We start from the raw sequence: 21,604 nt of genomic DNA, 5'->3' as shown, positions 1-21,604 counted from the left end.
GCTCCCGGCGCCCCGCCGCGGCAGCGCTCTTTCTCTTTTCCCCTTTATCCCGAAGGGTCTGTCAACCCCGTAAGTTTCAGAACGAGCCAGTGGTCCACGGACCATCGTCGCACGACGTAACTTCCGTCAATAATAAATCATTTGGAAATTGGTGCTCGGAAGCGAATAAAACTCGCGCTACGCTCGCCTCATTTTTTCATAATTCCACCTCGTTTTCTGTACGTTTGAAATAAAATGCGATCGATCTTCGGGAGCGGGAGCAATCGGGCCGTTATCTTCCGTGCTCGGACACGCTGCCCGGCTAATCTTGAATAATTTCTTGCCTCTTTATATTCCCTTTTTCTTTTATTCTCAACGCCATTTTGCCCGAGCTTTTATTCCGCGATTCCGCGAGATTCGATGGGGATGCTGCGATGCCTTGCGGGTCCCTCGTCAAGTTTTCTGGGAGCTCATCAAACCTGTGAAGTTTTGAGGAAAAAACCTCGTCAAAAATGTAAGTCATTTTCCACGCTCTATCTGTGGGCAGCCAATTTTATTATTATTATTTTTTTTTTTTGATTTCCTGTCGTTGTACTCAATGTCGAAAGGTTTTCACTCTCAATCCCGAGTTTCGGCATCGTATTCAACGCTATTTCACGATATTTCCAATCCGGATGATGAGTTTTCGTCAAGTATTCAACTTTTTGTTGTTTTTCTTCCCCCCCCAGGATTTGCCCTTCGATGAAAGTCGATTCCGGAGTGCCCTTGGCAGGATAAAAAGTAGCGAATAAATCGGAGAGAGGAAACGAGAAGGAAAATGATGGGGCTTCCGGTTTTCTGGCTCTTTGGCTCGATGTTGAGCATCTGCAGTGCCAATCCTGATGCCAAACGACTGTACGACGATTTGCTGTCGAATTACAATCGATTGATTCGACCGGTGACCAACAACACGGACACGGTCATCGTCAAGCTCGGACTCCGGCTGTCCCAGTTGATCGATCTCGTGAGTAACTCGAGTGAAAACTCAATTTTAACGAAAAAATCATCCGTTGTATTGGTCGGGTTGGTAAATCCTCGAAAATTGTCGTTTTCAGAATCTCAAAGACCAAATCCTGACAACGAACGTTTGGCTGGAACACGTGAGTCCAAGAGCTTCCAAAATAATCGCTCCAAAAGCCTTTCGATTTGTTGATTTTCGTTGCTCGACTTTTTCCAGGAATGGCAAGATCACAAATTCCAGTGGGACCCTTCGGAGTACGGCGGAGTGACGGAGCTCTATGTCCCCAGCGAGCACATATGGTTGCCGGATATTGTCCTTTATAACAAGTACGAGACAGAAGTATCCCTGAAAAAATTTCATTCGCGTCGTGAGAAACATAAAAAAATGAACAATTTTTCGAAAGAATTTGAAGTTTCTCAGTGCCGTTTAAAAGTTTAAAATTTACCAATAATTTCAGTGCTGATGGCGAGTACGGTGTGACAACGATGACAAAAGCGGTTCTCCACCACACGGGAAAAGTAATGTGGACGCCGCCAGCGATATTTAAATCGTCGTGCGAAATCGACGTTCGTTATTTCCCCTTCGATCAGCAAACTTGTTTCATGAAATTCGGATCCTGGACTTACGACGGTTTTCAGGTACCCGCTCAAATTTCCATTCGCTTTTCATTTTGAAATTCTAAATTTTCTTCGATATCTCGATAGTCGATGCACACACATAGATGCTCGATAACGAGAAAATCGAAATTCACGATCGATTCGTAAGCAAAATAAAAAGAAAATCGAGAAAAACGATGATGAAAAATCCCCGAGCTTACCGTGCATCGATAACAATTCGAGGTATCGACAATCGAGGTAAAAAATTAGAGCTTCGAGCGTTTCACAGCTTCTGGTAACTCTCGCAGATCGATTTGAAGCACATAAACCAAAATATGGGAAACAACAACGTCGAATTGGGTATGGATCTTCGAGAATACTATCCGAGCGTGGAATGGGACATATTGAGCGTACCAGCGGAGCGTCACGAGAGATATTATCCGTGTTGCGCGCAGCCGTATCCGGACATATTTTTCAACATAACTCTCCGTCGTAAAACGTTATTTTATACGGTGAATTTGATAGTGCCATGCGTCAGCATATCCTATCTGTCGGTATTGGCGTTTTATTTACCGGCCGATTCCGGTGAGAAAATAGCACTTTGTATCAACATACTGTTGTCGCAAACGATGTTTTTTCTCTTGATATCGGAAATCATACCTTCGACATCGTTGGCGTTACCGTTGCTCGGGAAGTACTTGTTGTTTACGATGGTACTGGTTGCGCTCTCTGTTGTGATAACAATTATAATACTAAACGTTCATTATCGAAAACCGAGCACCCACAAAATGGCCCCGTGGGTGCGGAAAATATTCATCAGAAGATTACCGAAGTTATTACTGATGAGGGTCCCGGACGATCTGCTCAATGATCTTGCAGCTCACAAGATCCACGGGAGGGGGGGTGGTCGTACCGGAAGCAAAAAGAGCAAATTCGATGCCGCCATTTCGGCGGCTGTTCAATCACAGTCCCTCGTTTCGTCACCGGAGTCGGACCGACGCCAGAGAATCGATGGTCAGTCGAAATTTTATTTTCTTGAGTCACTACCGATCGACTCGAGTCAAAACTCGATTGACTCGAGCCAAAAATCAATTGACTCGAGTCAAAAATCGATTGACTCGAGTCAAAAGTCAATTGACTCGAGTCAGTCGAAACTCAATTGACTCGAGTCAAAAATCAATTGGCTCGAATCAAAAATCAATTGACTGAGACTTTTGTTGCTATTTCAATCTTGCTTGCTTCAACTCAAGTCAATGAGTGACTTGATTCGAGTTAAAAAATTTATCGACTCATTATTCCCGGATGATTGGAGGGTTTTCATTGATATTATTGGCTTGCTAATCTTATTACGTTCAGGCTGCAACGGTCTCCACACGACGTCGGCTCACAACAGATTTCTCGGGGGCATGGGCGGCTACAACGGTCTTCCAACTGTAATGTCAGGTCTCGATGAGTCAATGAGTGACGTAACCCCGAAAAAAAAGTATCCATTCGAGCTCGAGAAGGCGTTGCACAATGTCATGTTCATCCAGCATCATATACAACGTCAGGATGAATTTAACGCGGTAAGTCGTGAGTCAATGTGACAAGTCAACGATCCAAACGTCGACTGGTGAACTACTCAAGTCAAAAAAGCTGGATCAACGTTCAGTTGAGTGAATAACTCGAAAATGATTCGAACTCATCGAAAACTTGACTCATTATTTACAGAGTCGAGTCGACGACTCAAAATCCATTAAAATTCATTGAAAACTTGAGTCGTTCTCCCAACAGTCGAGTCAATGACTCAACGTTGAGTAAAATCCCTCAAAAACTTGATTCATCCCTGTCAACTCTTGTGAAACGTTCCCCAATCGGTGGAGTCAGTAGGGAGTGATATAAAAAATCAAGAAAGCGAGACTCGAGTAAAAATCCACTGAATCGTGAGTTAACTTCGAAATAATCGACTCGACAGGAGGATCAGGACTGGGGTTTCGTCGCGATGGTTCTCGACCGACTCTTCCTCTACATATTCATCGTGGCATCGCTGTTCGGCACTTTCACGATACTCGGGGAAGCCCCGACCTTCTACGACGACACGAAGCCAATCGATATGGAGCTTTCCTTGGTAGCGAAACAACAGTTCCTACCGCACAAAGGGGCTCCTTCCCTTCCGAGCAACTTTCCGGGCATTTAAATTTACGCAAAAAACAAAACTCTACACGTAAGTTCGAAGCTGAACCGCAGTCCGGAACGATGGTCAAGGAAACTTGAGATTTGACTCGAGTTCGAGTCACAAGACTCGAGTCAAAACTCAAGTGCAGAGCCGAGTCAAGATCCAATTACTCGAGTGAAAATTTCAAACGAGAAACAAGCACAAACTCAACTTCATCTTGACTCAAAATATCCAACCGTCGTTTTCGGCTTAACAAATTATACAAAATAGCAGAATCGTGCCAACGTATTCTCAGGCCGATCGTCTCTTTTCTATCTTCGAATCAAATATAACGATAAATACGATTGAATATTCGAAACGCAATTAAAAAACGAACTAACTCTTATGAATAATCAAATAATAACCAAATCCTCGAGCCACGAATCTTTATCGATTGCTAAAACTTTCATTCGAATCGTAAACTGCCCATCGGTAACTTAGAGATCGTCGATCAACTAACTTTACACACCCTCGAGAGTTACGTTTCTTGCAAAAGCTTCGTTACCACCGACCGGTAACGAGGCCTGTTCCAGTAAATACTCCGCTTCTCATCATACGATATATTAATTTATTACGAATAAACGAGTGTAAACCAACGTAAAATAACGAAAAATTAAAAATTTTATCAACTAAATAAAATCAATGCCAACTCCAAATGGGTGTGACGAAAATTTTAGTCGATCTCATTATTCCATAAGCTTTTATCCTCCATTTTTAATACATACGTTTTGTGTACATCCAGAGTCGCGGCGGCGACTCACAGAGCAATTACATTTGTGCGTAACGAGTCGCTGCCACAGTCTTTACAGGAGCGACAGTGTTTTTCAGCTGTTTTCGATACCTTTCCAAATTCATTTAATTAATAATTAAATAATTACAGGAGTTCAGAGAATACTGCAAGTTGACGTATTTTTTATTTTTTCATTCGATCGCGATCTCTTCGAATTCTGTATCTCAACGCATTCAAAAAATATGAACTATTTATTTTTAAATTTCATCAAAAAATGTTGCATTTTTTCGCACACATTTTTGACGCTTATTCGTTTTTTTTTTTGTTTTGTTTTATAGACACAGAGGGAATGAAAGAATGCATTTTTTTTATTAAAAATATATATATGTGTGTGTATATATATATATTTGTAGCGTTTTTATTTAATATATAACATATATTGTTTTTGTTGTTTATTTATCTTATTATTATAATTATTATCGTATTATTATTATACAGACTTTGAAAAAATCTACACATCGTACGAAGACTAATATTTGTCGATCCATTAACGTAATGGATAGAAATGCGAAGACGGAATAACGAGAAGGAAAATGGAGATAGTTCCTTTGCTTAAAGCACGAGCCGAATCAAAGAATCTTAAGGATTTCTGAAATTTTTAGATTTATTCTTACTTCCCGATGATTCGTTAAGTTTTTCAATAATCACTGACTCTTTGTGCACTTGATGGAATCATCAATGACGAGAGGATCGGCCTAACTCGATCGTAAAATAATGTAAAATCGTATGAAAATAAATGGGAAAGTATAAGAAAAAAAAACGTGGAGCCAGGAGCTCGAATTTACTAACGTCTCGTTCTGTACTCAAAGCTCATGGAAAACGAGATTTTTCGGAAGAATTGGAAACTCTACGGAGCTTCTCTTGTCAGATATTCAGTTAAATGCAAACTTGGACGAATCGCCCGAATTTTTAGCTTCCGAGACCTAAAGAAACCCTTGGAAAAAACTTGGGCAAGAGGGAACGAGGGGAGGAATGGAAACTTAAACCCATCAACCCTTCCACGTACCAATGTAGACTGAGCAGCTCGGACAATAGTGATGCACCGTCAAGAACGCGCTCATGCAGTACGGCAAACAAGAGCACAGACAACATCTGCAAATACAAATATTTCTTTTGTCCCTAAATCTCATTGAGACATTTGTTTCATCGTCGTTAGTAAGACCTTTCCAATCCCAGCTGGAAAAAATCGTTTTGTGCGCTGAAATCAAATGAATAACATTTGTCACCTGATCGGAGAGCAAATTTCGCATTCTCTGGAATGCTAAAACTTTTTGGACCCTCTCATCACCTGGGAATCAACTGATTTCGTCGAAATCCCAGGTGAGTGCGAACCAATTGTCATTCATCTCGATTCCCTGCAATTTTCACTCGCAGCTTCTGGATAACGAATTCAAATCGATGGGATTGGATTATAAATATCTTCGAAAACATTGTTTTTCAAAAAGCCACCAAGTATGACGAGAAAAACATAATTTTTTTAATAAACAGAAAAAATCAGTAATTTGAGCCAAAAATGTCTGTATCCGGAGAAAAATTTTGTTAAATTGCTGCGAGAAAATGAAAATCCAATGAATAATACTACGAAAAATAAAAAAATTTTAATCGATTTTACAAAATGGATTACTCACCCAAGTACGCAGAGTATGATGCAACAAATATGGGCACTCGGCTGCCTCTGTGAAACGGTGGACGTTTTGACGTTCGCCATGCAAGTTGGGCACTGCATTTTCACAGGATTTGGCCCGAGGGCGTATGGCACCGGTTGACGTACGACTCGAATTTCCGTTCTCGTTGGTGCTTGCACCGCGTACGTATCTGACGGTGCATCGGACATCGAAGGTGGCACGATCCCTGCTGGTGCATCTGTTTTTTGGGGAAAAAAATCAAGCACCGATTAATCGAGGGGTCGATAAACGAGGATGATTTTAGTAGTGTTGTTTCAATGATTTCACGATCGATTCGAATAGAATAAAAAGCTTAGGAGAAAATCTTTGCTATATTTTTCGATTCGATTCTAAAATCGTGAACTGCATAATTTCGAAAACATTTTTTCGTCCTAATTTCTCTTTCAATGGTCTCTAAAATAGCTCGAAAAATAATAAAAAAAAAAAAAAAAAAAAAAAAAAAAACATTAGTGTCGGACAAATAAAGAAACATATTTGTAGTTTTTTTGTTTCGTCTACCACCGATGACGCACGAATACAGGTTAGAAATTCTTGACCCTGAATCTTAATTGCGTCAGACTCAGACAACTATCGAGAATAAATAATAAAATTTTCTCATATCTTTGCTGGCATGTTCAGCCTGAATTTTTATGGGGTCAAATATTCTTAATTTAAAGCCTTTTATCCGAATTTATGTTTACGACACTGCTCATTCAAGCGAAATGAATCATTTGTCAACGAAAGTAACATTTTTTTTCAATAAATACAAAAATGTATCGCTTTTAGCGAAACTCTCGAATAATCTCGCCAATTTTTCCTCGCATCGTTGAACTATTTTACGATTTCTCGCCTTATCAGCCAGGCCAGGAGTTTTTTCATAATTTTTTTTCTATAGTTCGAACTAGAACATGACCGACGACCCTGTTAATAGCGAGATCAACGGCGAGCGATCGCTTTGTTCTCAAGTCGATAAGAAACGCAGTTGAGTTATCGAGAATCGTCGCAATTGTCGAGACTTTCTCAAAAGCAAAGAAATTAAATCGAATCGATTCTCCGACAAGAGCGAGAATCTTGTGAGAAAAATGGAGCTTCTGGCAACTCAAAATTGCGCTCTCGAACTCACAAGGTGTCGGCATTCCAGGCTGGCCCGTTGGATATGGAGCCAAATTTCTGTGTGGATTAATCATGCCTATCGAACCAACGGCTTCCTCGTAAGAGGGCGGGGCCGAGGGGGGAGGCGGTGCGGACGCAATCGGTGGTCCACTCGCCCCAGCGTCCATGCCTGCTGCACTTTTCTCCATGTTTCGGTGTCGTCCGCGGTTTTCCAGGCCGCAAAATTTCCCTGGGAAATCATTAAAATTCTCATTAATCTTTACGTTCGGCAATAAATCTTTCAATAATTATCCGCGATTGTTACAAAAAACGTCGATTTTTTATTTAAACGAAGACAAAACGGTGCGAGAATCCGTCAAGATTTTTTCTCGTTACCTTCGATCCTTTTTTTCGTACCATTCTCTCGATTATTTCGTATAAATTTGCAAGAATGACGAAAGGCTTTTCTGTTGTTTATCGCACTCTGGGCAATGGACTATCTCAGATGTGACCGTTCGACATGCGATAAGAAAGTGTCAAGGTTAATTCAACGGGGATCGAAGCTGAAATAATCGTCGACGCTTCGGCTGTGAGAGAAATTCCACGAGGGAGGGAGGAGCTTCTTCGTGGAGCATAATTCAGACGGTTTTGTTGTTTTCAGTGAAAAGAGTGAGAGAGAAAAAAAATGTCATTGAATCGGAGGAGTTTTGGGAGAAAAATTCATCAAATGTGAATGAGGAGGAGAAAATATTGAAAAAGGCGTAGAATCCGAGTCGAGAGGATATTTAAGATTCGACGGAATGTGATTTTCCTCAATTCCAGCGATAAAAGTCTTTCGATTCATTTTTTACGTTAGATTTGGTGAAGCACGCGACGCGGTGGCGAGAGAGCACGTTGGCCGAAAGTTCGAGTTCGCTTTATTTGGTGTTTATTTATCGAGTTTTACGAGTTCGAGGAATTAATCTGAGTTTTTCAAGGTCCCAAAGTGACCTTGGACTCGAATTCGAGGCGTTGGGCTTTCCGCAGGAAAACCATGGCGATAAGGATCAATTTTCGTTTGAAACTCGCAAAAAATCGAAACGTTTTTTCTCTGCTCGTTTCAAAGACCCTGCGAGCACATTACGTCACGAGTATGTGCGTAAATACACGTTTTTCTTTCAAGGCATGCTCAACGTGTGTCTCCGTGTGTGCACGCGACTCGCACTTGGGAATAGAAAGCTGACAGGACGTTATGCAATTTGAGGCGATCGCGAAATCGTGGAGAAATAAAATCCGCGACACCGCACCCGATATTTTTCTTTAATTCGTTTCCAGGACGTCCAACAATCGCGAAATGTGACACTCGTTTATCCTGCTCGTGACATTGCTTCGATTAATTTCATTATATTTTTATTCCGTTCTCGTATGTTTGTAGCGAGAGCTCAAATTACTGGAAATACTTGGAAGTTACGATAAATACTAAGAAAATTGGAGAGTCGAAAACAAAACGATTTCCTCGCAGTTCACAACTCTCGAAATATTCGTTACCTGTATTCACTACTGGGGGAAAAAAAAAAAACGGAAAAAATGATGACGAAGGTTAATTAATAAGTTTCGCACGAGTCAACGAACCTCGCGAATTCTTCATCGCGAATCAACGACGAGCGTTTTATCCTTTTTTACTGATTCACCTGCACTTCGTCCGTCGCTTCAAAATTGCGTTGTGATTCAAAGTCGGATAACAAAAAGTCATTCTAATGGAATCAATTCCAAATTCTGTTGATCTTGCGATTTTATTATGCTGTTATTGGAATTACCCGAAAATTTTGGACTTATTACCATTATTTCGAATTATTCGATTGTTTTTAAGGACTTTCAAGCTATTTTGAACGTCAGAATTTTTGTCACGTCGAGATTATTTTTATGGGAATAAATATCAGCATTATTTGAGGCACATACAAATGCTCAGGATCGTTGAATCATTGAAGTTTTGTGCGTATTTCAAAAATTCTTCGGTCATTCGAAATATTTGAATTTTCAAGATTATTTCCGATTTTTTATGTACCCGATATTGCATATATTCATACGCATGAATCACTTTATATCTATGTGTGTGCTGCGTGTGTCATGTGACCTCTAACGGTCGATAATATCCTTGCAGAACAGAAAATCCCGTAAGTAGGTTAGGATTCCAAACATACCTTAGGGTTCGTCGAAATGTCCCGGAAGTAAAAAGTTCCTCGGATGTGAAATAAAAACAACACGCGACACTTGAGCCCGGGTGAAAGGAGAAGCTGTCGAAACGAATTTTCACAAGGAAAAAAAAATTTTTTGTTAACGGACAAGAAAAGAATTTCTGCGAAGAATTCTCTAGTTTTTTCCGCTTATTTTATTTTCTTTCTTTCTCTCTCTCTCTCTTCCTCCTTTTACTGTATTTATTTCTGCATCACACTTTCACGTACTGGGGGGGTAAACACACACTCGTCTTGAGTGAAAGCAGTGCGCGGCCACTTCCCGAACTTTTGTTCACTTTTGCATATGTTTTTTATTTCTTTGTAGAAATAAAGATTAAAATACGATTCTCTACAGGCTTTAGGGACCTTTGAAGGTTTTTTAGGTCTTGAAACTTTTTTAAGATCTTTTCCGAAACGAAGACGCTAGCTTTCGGGGACGCGGCGCTTCTTACGTCCGCTCTCAACGACACCACGTGTGGGACTGACGCGACGACCGAAGGCACCGAAGCCCGAAATCCCGAAACCGATGCTTTGCTATGGCGCTGTCGTGCTCATGCTCATTCGCGGCTTGCGACGAAAATTATACGTGTTTATCCATACATATATATGTGTGTTTGTTTTTCTTACGCGATTTATGCTCTGACTGGGGCGAATGGCGTTCTTGAAGAACCAATCTCTCGACCACCACGTTTGTTTACTTTTATGTACTACAAATCAGCCCATTGTTTGTATAGGAGGAGCCTCATACTTTTTAGTAGGAAAAAAGAAATTTCATGTGTGTCAAAAATGCTTTGTGGTAGCAAAGTTTTAAGGGGTATATATTTTTTTAATTGTTCATTTTCTCATTACAGTCGTCTCGGTTTATATATGTACCGGTGCAAATGTCTGGTAGCAGAACGGACTTCCAATAGTTATTATTGGAGTAGTTGTTGATTTTAATGTTGTTTTTACAATCGAATTTTTCGATTTGGTGGAGTTGGCACGGGGTAGTAGTTAATTGTGGCCAATTTGTTACAGAACTTGTTTTTTTGGGTATGAAGAAATTTTAGAAGACGAAGATGGAACAGCGCCATTTTGTTTTATGCATGTTTATCTCGAAAGCCTAAGTCGAAACATGGTCATTTATAGATTCGAATGATTTTAAAATAATTACGTCATAATCATAATTTTTTTCGTTTATTCTTTCTTCATTGTTTACCATTATAATTTGATTTCGTTCAGCAAAATAATTCAGACCCTTTGAAGGAATTTTATCATATTTTTTTCATTTGATATACTTTCTTCTAATAAATTTCAATCTCTGTAAAGAAAAAAAATACATCAAACCAATGCAGAATAAAATATATTTGCAGAAAATATATTACAGACTATTACAAATGCAGAAAAATATATGTATTTAAATTATAATTCAAATAACGTGCATGAAACGGTTGACGAGAAACTGAGAAACTCGAACGAGGTTTCAGCCACGTAGTGGCGAGATTGTGGAACCAAATTTTTTACCCTTCAACCTTCAAATGGCTAAAAATAATATTGCAAAAATCTGTGATATATTGTTGTTCTGTAATGAAGCTTGATTTTTTTCTTATTAAAAATGGATCACTACAGTACTCAGTTAATGGAAGATTATGCAGTGGAAGTCAAGCCTGGAAAAAGCTCGTGAGTTTTATAAATTTATTGAAACATTATGTCTAACCTCACTTTTTTTGAACCGTTCTCTATTTTAGGTTATCATAATATTTTGTATATTTCAAAAACTCTTAATAAATCAAACTTATTATTCATTATTAATTATTTTTCAAGTTGTCTTACTTCGAAAATCATGAAAACAAGATTTATTCAGCAGAAATAATTGAACATGAATTGCTGCACTTGACATCAGTTTTTGTATCAATTGAATGCGAGTGATTTGGACAAGATTAATTTTAATAATTTTCAATTATATAAATAAATGTTTAGTGCATCGCCAAAGACGGCCGTCACAAAATCTACGAAAGGTCAGAATCTCAAGGTTGAACCAGTACCCAAACATGCCAATCTTAAAGTTGAACTGCAGACTTTAAGGATAACAGAAGAGTCAACGAAACAACTTCACGAGACACTAAAGCATGTTTACGGACCGGTAATATTGATATTTATATTTTTTAGACTTTTTATATCTCTAGATATCAAATTTATATTACCAATTGACTGATATGAAATCTTTTCTAGGATTTCAAGCTTATGGATGCTTCCGAATATCAAAACAAAAAATCTAATTTGGGACGACAATATTGGCTCGAAAGAGGCGATTTAGTGATCAAAGGCGTTGTCGATTACTCCTCCAAAGATACTACTCCGAAATCTCATGAACAATTGACCAAACATTTTGCCACATCAAAACTCGAAAGTTACAGGTAAAATGACTAAAAAATTAATATTGAGTATATTTTTTCAGAATTTGTAGTTTTTTGAATAAGGCAAAATATCCACTGAATTTATTGTTAATTAAGAAAAAAACCTTCCGTTTTCCAGTTTCTATTCTACCCATTGTAGCGAAGCTCTAATGCGTGCAGAGGGTCACGTGGGCAAAGCCCTGGAAATATTATTTGAAAAATATTACGGAATCGAAAAAAGTGGAGAAAACACTGAAAATTTCGATATGCAAGATTTACTGGAGCGTCGGGATGACGAGAAATCAGCTATGGAATCGATCTATGGTGAAAGTTTTACCGAAACGATAAAAAATCAAATCTGGCACGTGAAGTTGAAATTGCCTTTCTTGTCGGAAACGAGAAGGGAAAAAATTGTGGAAAAAAAAAAAATTCACAACCCCAAAAATGTTTGTCGACTGTTCCAAAATGGCAAATGTCGATTTGCCCAGAAATGTAAATTTCTTCATATAGCTCCTGAAGAATGGAACAAAAACTCAGAAAACCTGGGACCTCCGCAAGACTTTTTTTACACACTTGAAATCCGGTTTCCCGAAGGTATTTTTTCGTTTTGCAAAATCTCTTATGTTCAGAATAAATTTTCCATTTCTACGAGTCATAATCGTACTCGATTGTCCAATTTGGTTTCTACAAAAAAAGAAATCAGCTCATTTTAATGTTTTCTTTTCTTCCCCATTTAGATTGCAAGTATCCTTACGAGCCGCCCTACTTATATTTCTACAAGAACGAGATGTCGATGCCAAATTTGCGAAATTTGCAAATAGTTCAAATTTTGTACGAGGAAGCATTGGAATTGTCGGAAACTGGAACTCCTTCGATATTTTCGATATGCTCCTTGTTGGAAAACGAGGAAAGAATGTTGTCGAGTTTGCAGGGAAAAATGCCTAATTTCCCGGACGAAAACGAGCCGTTGTTTCCCGTGGAAAATTCATTGCTTACGGAAGCGCGCAGGTCGTCGCACAATATTTTGGGATCGACGAGGCGTGGAAACCGCGAAAAAATCAACTGGGAAGAAATCGTGAAAGAGGACGATAAGATACAGGACAAATTTTTCGCGAAGCAAAAAATGCCTTCGTACCGTCGAATGAAAGAAATTCGTCGTGAGCTTCCGGCCTGGAAAATGATGAGCGAAATATTGGATATTGTCGAGAACAATCAAGTCGTCATTATTTCCGGCGAAACCGGATGTGGAAAAAGCACACAAATTCCTCAATTTCTACTCGACAATTGGCTCCTCAATCGGACTAAAAGTAACAAAGAACACGCTGAAATAATCTGCACTCAACCACGGCGGATCAGTGCCATCGGCGTTGCCGAAAGAGTCTCCAATGAACGAGACGAAAGAATAGGCAATTCGGTCGGCTATCAAATTCGACTCGAAAGCAAAATTTCCAATTCTACGAGATTAACTTTCTGCACTACTGGAATTTTGCTTCAACGATTCTCTAGTGATCCTTTCCTCAAATCTATCACTCACGTCGTCGTCGATGAAGTGCACGAACGTAGCGCCGAGAGGTAAACGAAAATGTAATTGTTATTCGGATATTTCGCTCCTTTCTCAAATTTCCTGTCAAATGATTTTTTTATTATTATTCCAAACTTCCCTCTAGACTTCGAAAAGTTCTGCATTTCATCAATCTTCTATTAATTTTACCATTTTTTTATTAATTATTTTCTCAAATTCATTGTCGTTTATAATGAAGCAAGAATGGAATGAAATTTCGTTGATTTTCCAAAAAAATGTTCCAGTGACTTTTTGTTGATGCTGCTTCGAGAATTGATTCCAAAGCGTCCAGATTTAAAGATCGTTTTGATGAGTGCGACATTGAAGGCGGAGAGTTTTTCGGCCTATTTCGGAAATGCTCCGATAATCGATATTCCAGGTCGAACTTTTCCAGTGGAGCAAATATTTCTCGAAGAAATACTGGAGCGAACGAATTACGTGCTCGAGGAGAATTCTCGATACGCGAGGAAGATCAAAGGCGATTGGGAAAAACTCGAAATCGAACTCGAATCCGCGGACACTGAAGGGTTTTCAAATTGTCAACCAAAAAATACTATCCTCGATGAAAATTTGACTCTTGCGCAAATAATTGGACGTTACGATCAGTTTTCTGGACAAACTCATAAGAATTTGTATCTCATGGATCATGAAAAAATTAACAACGAACTCATCGAACATGTTTTGGAGTGGATCGTCAATGGTGAACACGAGTATCCGCGAGATGGATCGATTTTGGTAATTTTTTAAATATTTTTTCTTTCTTTCCTTCAATATTCAAAAAATTTTTTGTAAAATTATCGAAATTCATGATAAGAATGCTTAAAAATTTGAGTAAATTATTCTCATAAGTGGCATTGAAATGTTTCCATAAATTTCAGGTGTTTCTGCCTGGTTTAGCAGAAATAACGTCGCTTCGTGACAGTTTGAATGCGAACAAAACGTTGTCATCGAAGACTGAAAAATATATGATAATTCCATTGCACTCGAGTTTATCGAGCGAAGAGCAGAATCTCGTTTTTCGAAAGCCGAAAGAAGGTGTTCGTAAAATAGTGTTGAGCACGAATATTGCAGAAACGTCGGTAACAATTGACGACTGCGTGTTCGTCGTTGATACGGGAAAAATGAAGGAAACGCGATTCAATTCGAATCAAAATATGGCGAGTCTGGAAACTTGTTGGGTCTCCAGGGCGAATGCTATGCAACGAAAAGGACGAGCTGGACGGGTGATGCCAGGAGTTTCGATTCATCTTTATACCTCGCACAGGTTCAAATGATTTATTGTAAAATTCTTCATTTTTAAATGTCATTTGCTCACTAATTGAATTTCTTCTCTTTTTTTAGGTTCAATCACCATTTTCTGGCTCAGCCAATACCAGAAATTCTGAGGATTCCACTCGAGCCGTTGCTGCTACGAATTCAAATAATGAATTCCAAGAAAAAAGCCGATCTTTATGCCGTTTTAGGTGATTTGTCATTTAGCTCGATAAAGTTGAAATATTCTAGAGAAAATGGGATCAAAATTTTCTTCTTTCTGGTCGTAAACGTTTTCCTGCTTTTCAGATCGAGTTTTGGAACCACCGCCCCCTCAAAGTATTTCGGACGCATTGAAACGTCTCCAAGACGTTGGTGCATTCGATTCCGATTATTTATTGACGCCATTGGGTCACCATTTGGGAGCGTTGCCCGTTGACGTTCGAATCGGCAAGCTGATACTCTACGGTGCTATTTTCTGTTGCGTCGATTCAGCCCTCACCATTGCCGCTTGTCTTTCGCACAAAAGTCCTTTCGTCTCTCCGTTTGACAAGCGCCACGAAGTCGACGCCAAAAGAAAAGAATTTATGACGGCTCATTCCGATCAACTTACCATTCTCAGAGCTTATAAGGTGTTTTTATAATCATGCAACGTAGAACTTGGAATAATAAGAAAATATTTCGAAAAAATAATTCTCAGTTAATTTTTAAAACGTTAATTTCATAAATTTTTTTTCAGAAATGGATGGAGCTTTGTTCACGGAGTACGTACGCGGGTCAAGTGTTCGCGAATGAGAATTATCTGTCAACTCGAACACTCCACACGTTGGCGGACATAAAACACCAATTATTAGAGCTTCTAGTTTCGATTGGTTTCGTTTCTGTGAATATGCCGCGTCGGGAGAACGGAAATGACCGAGTTTTCGAGATAACCGGTCAAGAATTGAACGCGAACAACAACAATTACAAATTGTTGCAAGGATTGCTGTGCGCGGCGTTGTATCCGAACGTGGTGAAAATTTTCACCCCTGAAAAATCCTTTTCGGTTCAATCGGTCGGCGCTATTCCACGGCAGCCAAAAGCTGAAGAATTAAAGTTCAAAACGAAGCAAGACGGTTTCGTCAACATTCATCCTTCGTCGGTCAATTTCACTGTTCGACATTTTCCAAGCCCTTTTCTTGTGTATCAAGAAAAAGTGAAAACTAGCAAAATTTTCATCAGAGAAATTTCTGCCGTGCCCATTCTGCCGCTTGTTCTCTTTTCCGGTTATGGCCTCGACGTCGAGCAACACAACGGCGTTTTTGTTCTCTCCCTGGCCGATGGATGGATCGTCTTTGCCGTTGAATCTCACACTGTAAGTGCTTTTTCATTCAATCTCATAAAACCATTCAATTTTAAATTCAATTCAAGGATTATCATTATCTCCAGGTTGCACAATTATTGCAGTACATGCGAATCGAGCTGGTAAAAATATTGGAAGAGAAAATGCAGGATCCGTTGTTGAATTTGCTAAATCATCAAAACGGTAAAAGAATTATAAGGACGATCGTCGGAGTCTTGGAAAGGGATTGAAAACAATGCCAAATCTAATAGAGTGAAACGATTTTTTCACAAATTTAAACATTGCCTAAAGAGATTGAATGTACTTAGAAATTTTGAAACTATTTGAGTTAGCGTTGATAAAAAATCCTTTACTTTTATCAACCTTTCTCGGAGAAGCTGAATATTTCGGGAAATGAAAAATTTCAAAAGTTTATTCTCGCATGAAGGGAGAATAACATCGACTTTTCCATGTTTCTATGAAAATTCAGCTGTGATGATTCTTGGGAAAACAGAATTTCATTATCTAGGGAAACAAAATTAATTCACTTTTCTCATGATGTTGAGCATCTCCGACAAAAATTAAAATCTGCCATTTCCTTTACACTGAAATGCATCGATACCAAACAATTTTGACACTCGTTGAAGTATCGATTGGCCTTTAATCAAATCGAAGACTGCCTCAATTCATATCCGTGTTGAAGATCATTGAATAATTCTAATAGTTCAATTCTACGTGTTAATGTAAATAAAAGATCAGGGACAAAAATTCCCTGAGCTTATTATCACGATTTACCGTTCACCGTGCAACGAAAAATCTCATTTTTGATTATTAATACGTAATTATATATGTGTAAAAAATAACAAGTTAAATCATGTTGGCTATGCCTTAAAAAAGCAGAGATTAAATATATTTTTACGGATTTGACTGATTCCAAGTTATTACCTGCTTAAATTTCCCACACAAAATAAATTTTTGATGATATTTCCAAAATAATGTAAGTTCCTGATGATATCAGCCATGGACTTTTTATGTGGTTGGTAATGGAAACCGAGTTCCCGAAACGTTCGACCAATCGCACTCGTTTCGGGAGGTGCCTCGGAACGTCTGAATAGCCAATCACACATTTGACCTTCGTCTCTGCTCTCTGCTAGGATTCAAGTTCAAAAGTGTTTATTGTCGTCTGTTTTTCAAAGTTTTCGTGGTATTGAAGATAATTTTTTTCATTCGTTCTAATTCAAGTTTCAATATTATGAACTCCAAGAAATTGAGCATAGTCTCTACGATAATTCGTAAACTAAAATCTCGCTTATATATATTAAAATTTTATATTAGCACAAAAATTATAATATTCGTTTTTTTTCTCATATCTCACGAGCCTGCGACACAGAATTTTTGTGAATTCTTTTATTCCCCACGCCATATACGTCCAACGTTATTATTGCCATTACTGCTGGGACTCAACGTCATTTCGTAAGGATATTTAAAATATTTATATTATTTTCCTGATTTATTCTGCCACACTTATATTTCGGTCATCTCTAATAAAATGCATTTTTTAAATTATTTAACGAATTTTTTTAGTCATTTACAATATTTTTATTCCATAATTTTGTAATTGTATATTTTATTTTAAAAGAAAACTTTTAAGATTGATTCCGTTAATTAAAAAAAAATTCTTGATTTGGATAGGAGAATCTGATTACGCTTTTTCATGATGACGAGTACGGAAGAAGAGCTTCTGCGGTCTGAGTTACAGATCACTCTTGACCGTTCAACGGATTCAAAATCTTCTGAAAACACAACTAATTCTACCTCACAAATGGAGGAATTTACAGTACATTTATTTCTACAATGTTTCTGAAAATGAGTCATTGTGTCAAGATTTGGACACATCGGATGGAGGGCTTTGTGGATGGATAGAATCAACAGCGAGACAAAGCCACGAGGAAATTAACGATGATATCATGCGCTGATTATCCGAGAATTACAACCCAGATCCAATGAATTTTACACTACATTTAACAACATTACTTGAAGAATCGACCATATTATTTTCAACGTCAAGAACATTGGATGCAGCAGAGAATTTAATGAACAAAGGAACTCCGGAGGGTGTGCAACTTCGCAAGGAGTTAACTCCTCGTATTTGCAGTAAGGGAATGATCATTTTCAATCGATTTTGTGAGGATGAGTTGGATTCCTTTAACTGTATAAATACTAGAAATGCCCCAATAGAAATTTACAATAATCGAGCACCTCTAAAGAATATAATAAATAAAGCGTCTTCCATTCTATATTAATTTCCTCAAATCTTAGCCTAAATTGCACATGGTCTTATTAATTAAAAATTCTTCCAAATTTGTCAAGAATAAAAAAAAAAATTTATCTGATTTTCACGTTAATTTAACACTCGGAGACGATGCATTTTTTTTTTATCGGTTTTCCGGTTTTTATGTACTCACCAACCGGTGAGTAATTAAACAATAATTGTTGTTTAAAAATGTCATATTTTTGTAATTGAAAACATTCGACGAACGAAAATACGAATCAACGAATTATTTAATATTTATAACAAAGAAAAATATTCCAGCCATAGATTTATATAATCGAGAGACGGCGGGATACCGGCTCAACGTGAATGTTATTGTATGCAAAGAAATGTAAAATGAAAGAAAATAAAAATAGGAGTTTCTACGTCCTATCAGCTCATATTTTCTACATTCTCATTCATTTTTTACCTTTTCAGAAATTTCGTGTTTTTTCATTGTTCCAGTTTTTATGCTGACAAAATCTGGCCCCCATTGCACCAAGAAATGATTTCACAGAAATGTACAAACAATTTTTATGGTCAGATTATTTTTGTTATCATTCAAATATTATGTGAAATTTAATTTTGTCCAGATGTTTTGGACCAATCGCTATTGACTTTGAGAAATCCGGCAACCAATCAAAACTCTCGTTATGTTTGATTGCGGATCCCACGTAACAAATAACCCACGGCAACCCACGGTAGAATTTAACGTGTAAAATAACCCACGGCAAAAAAAAGTGTTGTGTACACAATATTTTGGCCGACGTTTCAATTAAGTTGTTGATCGAGCATATTTAAAAATGAATCATTGTGACATGATACAAAGTTGGTAGACTACAAATAATGCCTGATAAATACTCAGGACTCGGGAATGCAACTGTAAAAGAAATCGTCATTTGTCTAAACAAACAATACGCGATCAGTGAAAAGAGAGGTTATAAAGTCCGTTGATTGTAAAGATTGTTGCTATACTCGTATCGCAGTCGTGCAACTATACGTGCGATAACGATGAACACGAAAAAAGTAATAACGTTCGGAAAAATCCGGTTGTCCGGTGCGACACAGCAACAAGATCAGGAAAAAGGGGACAAAAATGTTGTGGAAGCATCAACGGCGCCTTCGGGTTTTGGAACGTTTGGTAAAAAATCCATGTCGGAAATGAATACACTGATAAAAGATGTGACCAAAGAAGAAGAGGAGCAAGACAAAGAAACGCGTAATCTCGAGAAGGTAATGGGCATGACATCGTTTGGTAAACGAGCACAATCCTTCGACGTCGGAGAAATGGTTGAGAGTATAACCAAAAGCCTGAGCAGTTCAAGAAATGCAAGAGAGAAGCAGCAGACCGAAGACAGCGAGAATGAAGAGAAAGAAGCTGCTTCTGAAGAAGTTTCAGCTACAGAAAACTGCAAAGAGAACAAAACCAGAGGCAAGGCAGTGGACAGCGATAGCGACGAGGGTAGTAGCGATGAAGATAGCAACAGCGATGACAATTCGGAAGGAGAGAACAGCGAGGAGGGGAAAAAGAGGGTTGGCAGAAAAAGTATAAAAATTCCGTGCACCGACCAAGTGACAATGGTTCATGGCAGGAAAGCAATCACCGCAGTGGCATCAGATCCGTCTGGAGCACGACTTGCCTCTGGTTCGGTCGATTATGACGTTTCTTTTTGGGATTTTGCAGGTATGGATTCGTCGCTGAGAAGTTTCAGGACGATGCAGCCCTGCGAGAACCATCCTATAAAATGTCTCCAGTATTCGACAACGGGAGACACTATTCTAGTGGTATCTGGAGCGGCTCAAGCCAAAGTACTCGATCGTGATGGTTTTGAGAAGTGCGAAACTGTCAAGGGGGATCAGTATATAACAGACATGGCTCGAACGAAAGGTCACACAGCAGCTTTGAAAGCTGGATGTTGGCATCCGTTCAACAAAGAAGAATACATGACTTGTTCGGAGGATGGAACCTGCAGATTGTGGATCCTCTACAGGCCCAGGGGACACGCCAATATAATAAAATGTCGAGCTCAAAACGGTACAAAAACGGTGCCCACGGCTTGCTCCTACAATCGGGATGGGACTGTAGTAGCTTGCGGCTGCATCGACGGTTCTCTGCAGATGTGGGATCATAGGAAAAACTTTGTTAATCCGTCGCTAGTGCTTCGGGGAGCTCATGACAGCGGCAGTGACATTTCCAGTCTTTGTTTTTCCTACATGGGTAACGAATTGGCGACCCGAGGTTGCGACGATACTCTCAAACTGTGGGATTGCAGAGTTTTAAAGAAACCTTTGTTCGAAGCAAGAAATTTGTTCTCGCGTTACGACACCACCGATTGCGTCTTCAGTCCGGACGACTCGCTCATTGTCACTGGACAATCTCTTCGTCGACGCGATCCCCAGAAAACGGGATCGTCAGGAGCTCCCCCTAACACCGGCGACGACGCTGGCGGTGGATTATTGTTTTTCAATGTCAAAACCTTCGAACTCGTCGATCGAATCGATGTAACCGATTCCCACGTAATAAAAACCCTGTGGCATCCGAAATTGAACCAAATTTTCGTCGGATGTGGCAATGGAATCGTCAAAGCTTATTACGATAACAGAATAAGTTTGAGAGGCGCCAAATTATGCGTTGCCAAAACTCGCCGAAAAAACAATCACATAGAAATAATGTCGACCCAACAGATAATAACCCCTCATGCTTTGCCACTTTTCCGTCAAGATAGACCCAAGTCCGTCAGAAAACAACTCGAAAAAGATCGACTCGATCCGGTCAAATCTCATCGTCCCGATTTACCTATAACCTCGGGTCAGGGTGGTCGCGTCGCTTCCTCCGGTGGCACTCTCAGCTCCTACGTAATCAGAAATCTTGGTCTAAGCAAGCGCATCGAAGACGATCAAGATCCTCGCGAAGCTATTCTCAAATTCGCCAAAGAAGCTGAGGAAAATCCGTACTGGATCGCACCAGCCTACAGCAAAACTCAGCCGAAAACCATTTTCCAGGACGGCGCTGGAGGTTCTACCACATCCACCTCCGAATCAAACGTTTCCACCGAAACTCCTTCCACTCCCGCCACCACTCGAGATTCTTCCCCTCCCAAAACAAAGAGGCGCAAAACATGAATTTATTCCTATTTGTATTGTTAATGATACTCGTTACATGGAAAATTCCACACTTAATAAAAATTATTCACCGAATGTTGTCATTTTATGCTCTTTGAACCTCAAACTCGTGCACACAGCATCCGACGATCGAT

The 21,604-nt window shown here is 39.0% G+C and overlaps 4 protein-coding genes across 4 annotated transcripts; 3 read left to right on the top strand and 1 right to left on the bottom strand.

Annotated features, from left to right (window-relative positions):
• Positions 1-71: 71 nt before the first annotated feature.
• Positions 72-4,425, top strand: nAChRalpha2 (nicotinic acetylcholine receptor alpha2). The gene is made up of 8 exons (XM_043431935.1): positions 72-493; positions 708-982; positions 1,074-1,118; positions 1,196-1,305; positions 1,437-1,617; positions 1,884-2,589; positions 2,932-3,140; positions 3,530-4,425. The coding sequence occupies exons 2-8, from the start codon at positions 797-799 to the stop codon at positions 3,749-3,751; spliced, it is 1,659 nt and encodes a 552-aa protein (XP_043287870.1). The 5' UTR covers positions 72-493; positions 708-796; the 3' UTR covers positions 3,752-4,425.
• A 27-nt stretch (positions 4,426-4,452) lies between these two features.
• On the bottom strand, positions 4,453-10,025 carry LOC122417979 (lipopolysaccharide-induced tumor necrosis factor-alpha factor homolog). The gene is made up of 4 exons (XM_043431936.1): positions 9,496-10,025; positions 7,347-7,565; positions 6,188-6,422; positions 4,453-5,651 (listed from the first exon to the last, which is right to left on the bottom strand). The coding sequence occupies exons 2-4, from the start codon at positions 7,522-7,524 to the stop codon at positions 5,549-5,551; spliced, it is 516 nt and encodes a 171-aa protein (XP_043287871.1). The 5' UTR covers positions 7,525-7,565; positions 9,496-10,025; the 3' UTR covers positions 4,453-5,548.
• A 949-nt stretch (positions 10,026-10,974) lies between these two features.
• LOC122418120 (putative ATP-dependent RNA helicase DHX57) lies at positions 10,975-16,958 on the top strand. Its single transcript, XM_043432172.1, has 11 exons — positions 10,975-11,187; positions 11,488-11,650; positions 11,740-11,924; positions 12,043-12,497; positions 12,641-13,475; positions 13,710-14,199; positions 14,343-14,728; positions 14,806-14,927; positions 15,025-15,347; positions 15,455-16,069; positions 16,144-16,958. The coding sequence occupies exons 1-11, from the start codon at positions 11,123-11,125 to the stop codon at positions 16,285-16,287; spliced, it is 3,783 nt and encodes a 1,260-aa protein (XP_043288107.1). The 5' UTR covers positions 10,975-11,122; the 3' UTR covers positions 16,288-16,958.
• A 2,080-nt stretch (positions 16,959-19,038) lies between these two features.
• On the top strand, positions 19,039-21,545 carry LOC122418211 (gastrulation defective protein 1 homolog). The gene has a single exon (XM_043432315.1). It carries the CDS (start codon positions 19,359-19,361, stop codon positions 21,468-21,470), a length of 2,112 nt encoding a protein of 703 aa, XP_043288250.1. The 5' UTR covers positions 19,039-19,358; the 3' UTR covers positions 21,471-21,545.
• The last annotated feature ends 59 nt before the right edge of the window (positions 21,546-21,604 follow it).

Source organism: Venturia canescens, chromosome 11, assembly GCF_019457755.1.
Source record: "Venturia canescens isolate UGA chromosome 11, ASM1945775v1, whole genome shotgun sequence".
Taxonomy (NCBI): domain Eukaryota; kingdom Metazoa; phylum Arthropoda; class Insecta; order Hymenoptera; family Ichneumonidae; genus Venturia; species Venturia canescens.
The sequence above is the reverse complement of the archived record's forward strand: the minus strand, read 5'-3'. Positions and strand labels throughout refer to the sequence as shown.

Excerpts from the sequence above, each read along its gene's own strand:
- LOC122418120 (XM_043432172.1), top strand. The coding sequence starts at position 11,123 with ATGGATCACTACAGTACTCAGTTAATGGAAGATTATGCAGTGGAAGTC. Across the intron at positions 14,200-14,342 it reads CGCGAGATGGATCGATTTTG|GTGTTTCTGCCTGGTTTAGC; the intron begins GTAATTTTTTAA and ends CATAAATTTCAG. Across the intron at positions 16,070-16,143 it reads TTGCCGTTGAATCTCACACT|GTTGCACAATTATTGCAGTA; the intron begins GTAAGTGCTTTT and ends CATTATCTCCAG.
- LOC122418211 (XM_043432315.1), top strand. The coding sequence starts at position 19,359 with ATGAACACGAAAAAAGTAATAACGTTCGGAAAAATCCGGTTGTCCGGT.
- nAChRalpha2 (XM_043431935.1), top strand. The coding sequence starts at position 797 with ATGATGGGGCTTCCGGTTTTCTGGCTCTTTGGCTCGATGTTGAGCATC. Across the intron at positions 1,119-1,195 it reads CGAACGTTTGGCTGGAACAC|GAATGGCAAGATCACAAATT; the intron begins GTGAGTCCAAGA and ends GACTTTTTCCAG. Across the intron at positions 2,590-2,931 it reads CCGACGCCAGAGAATCGATG|GCTGCAACGGTCTCCACACG; the intron begins GTCAGTCGAAAT and ends TATTACGTTCAG.
- LOC122417979 (XM_043431936.1), bottom strand. The coding sequence starts at position 7,524 with ATGGAGAAAAGTGCAGCAGGCATGGACGCTGGGGCGAGTGGACCACCG. Across the intron at positions 6,423-7,346 it reads GCCTGGAATGCCGACACCTT|ATGCACCAGCAGGGATCGTG; the intron begins GTGAGTTCGAGA and ends CCCAAAAAACAG. Across the intron at positions 5,652-6,187 it reads ATCATACTCTGCGTACTTGG|ATGTTGTCTGTGCTCTTGTT; the intron begins GTGAGTAATCCA and ends TTGTATTTGCAG.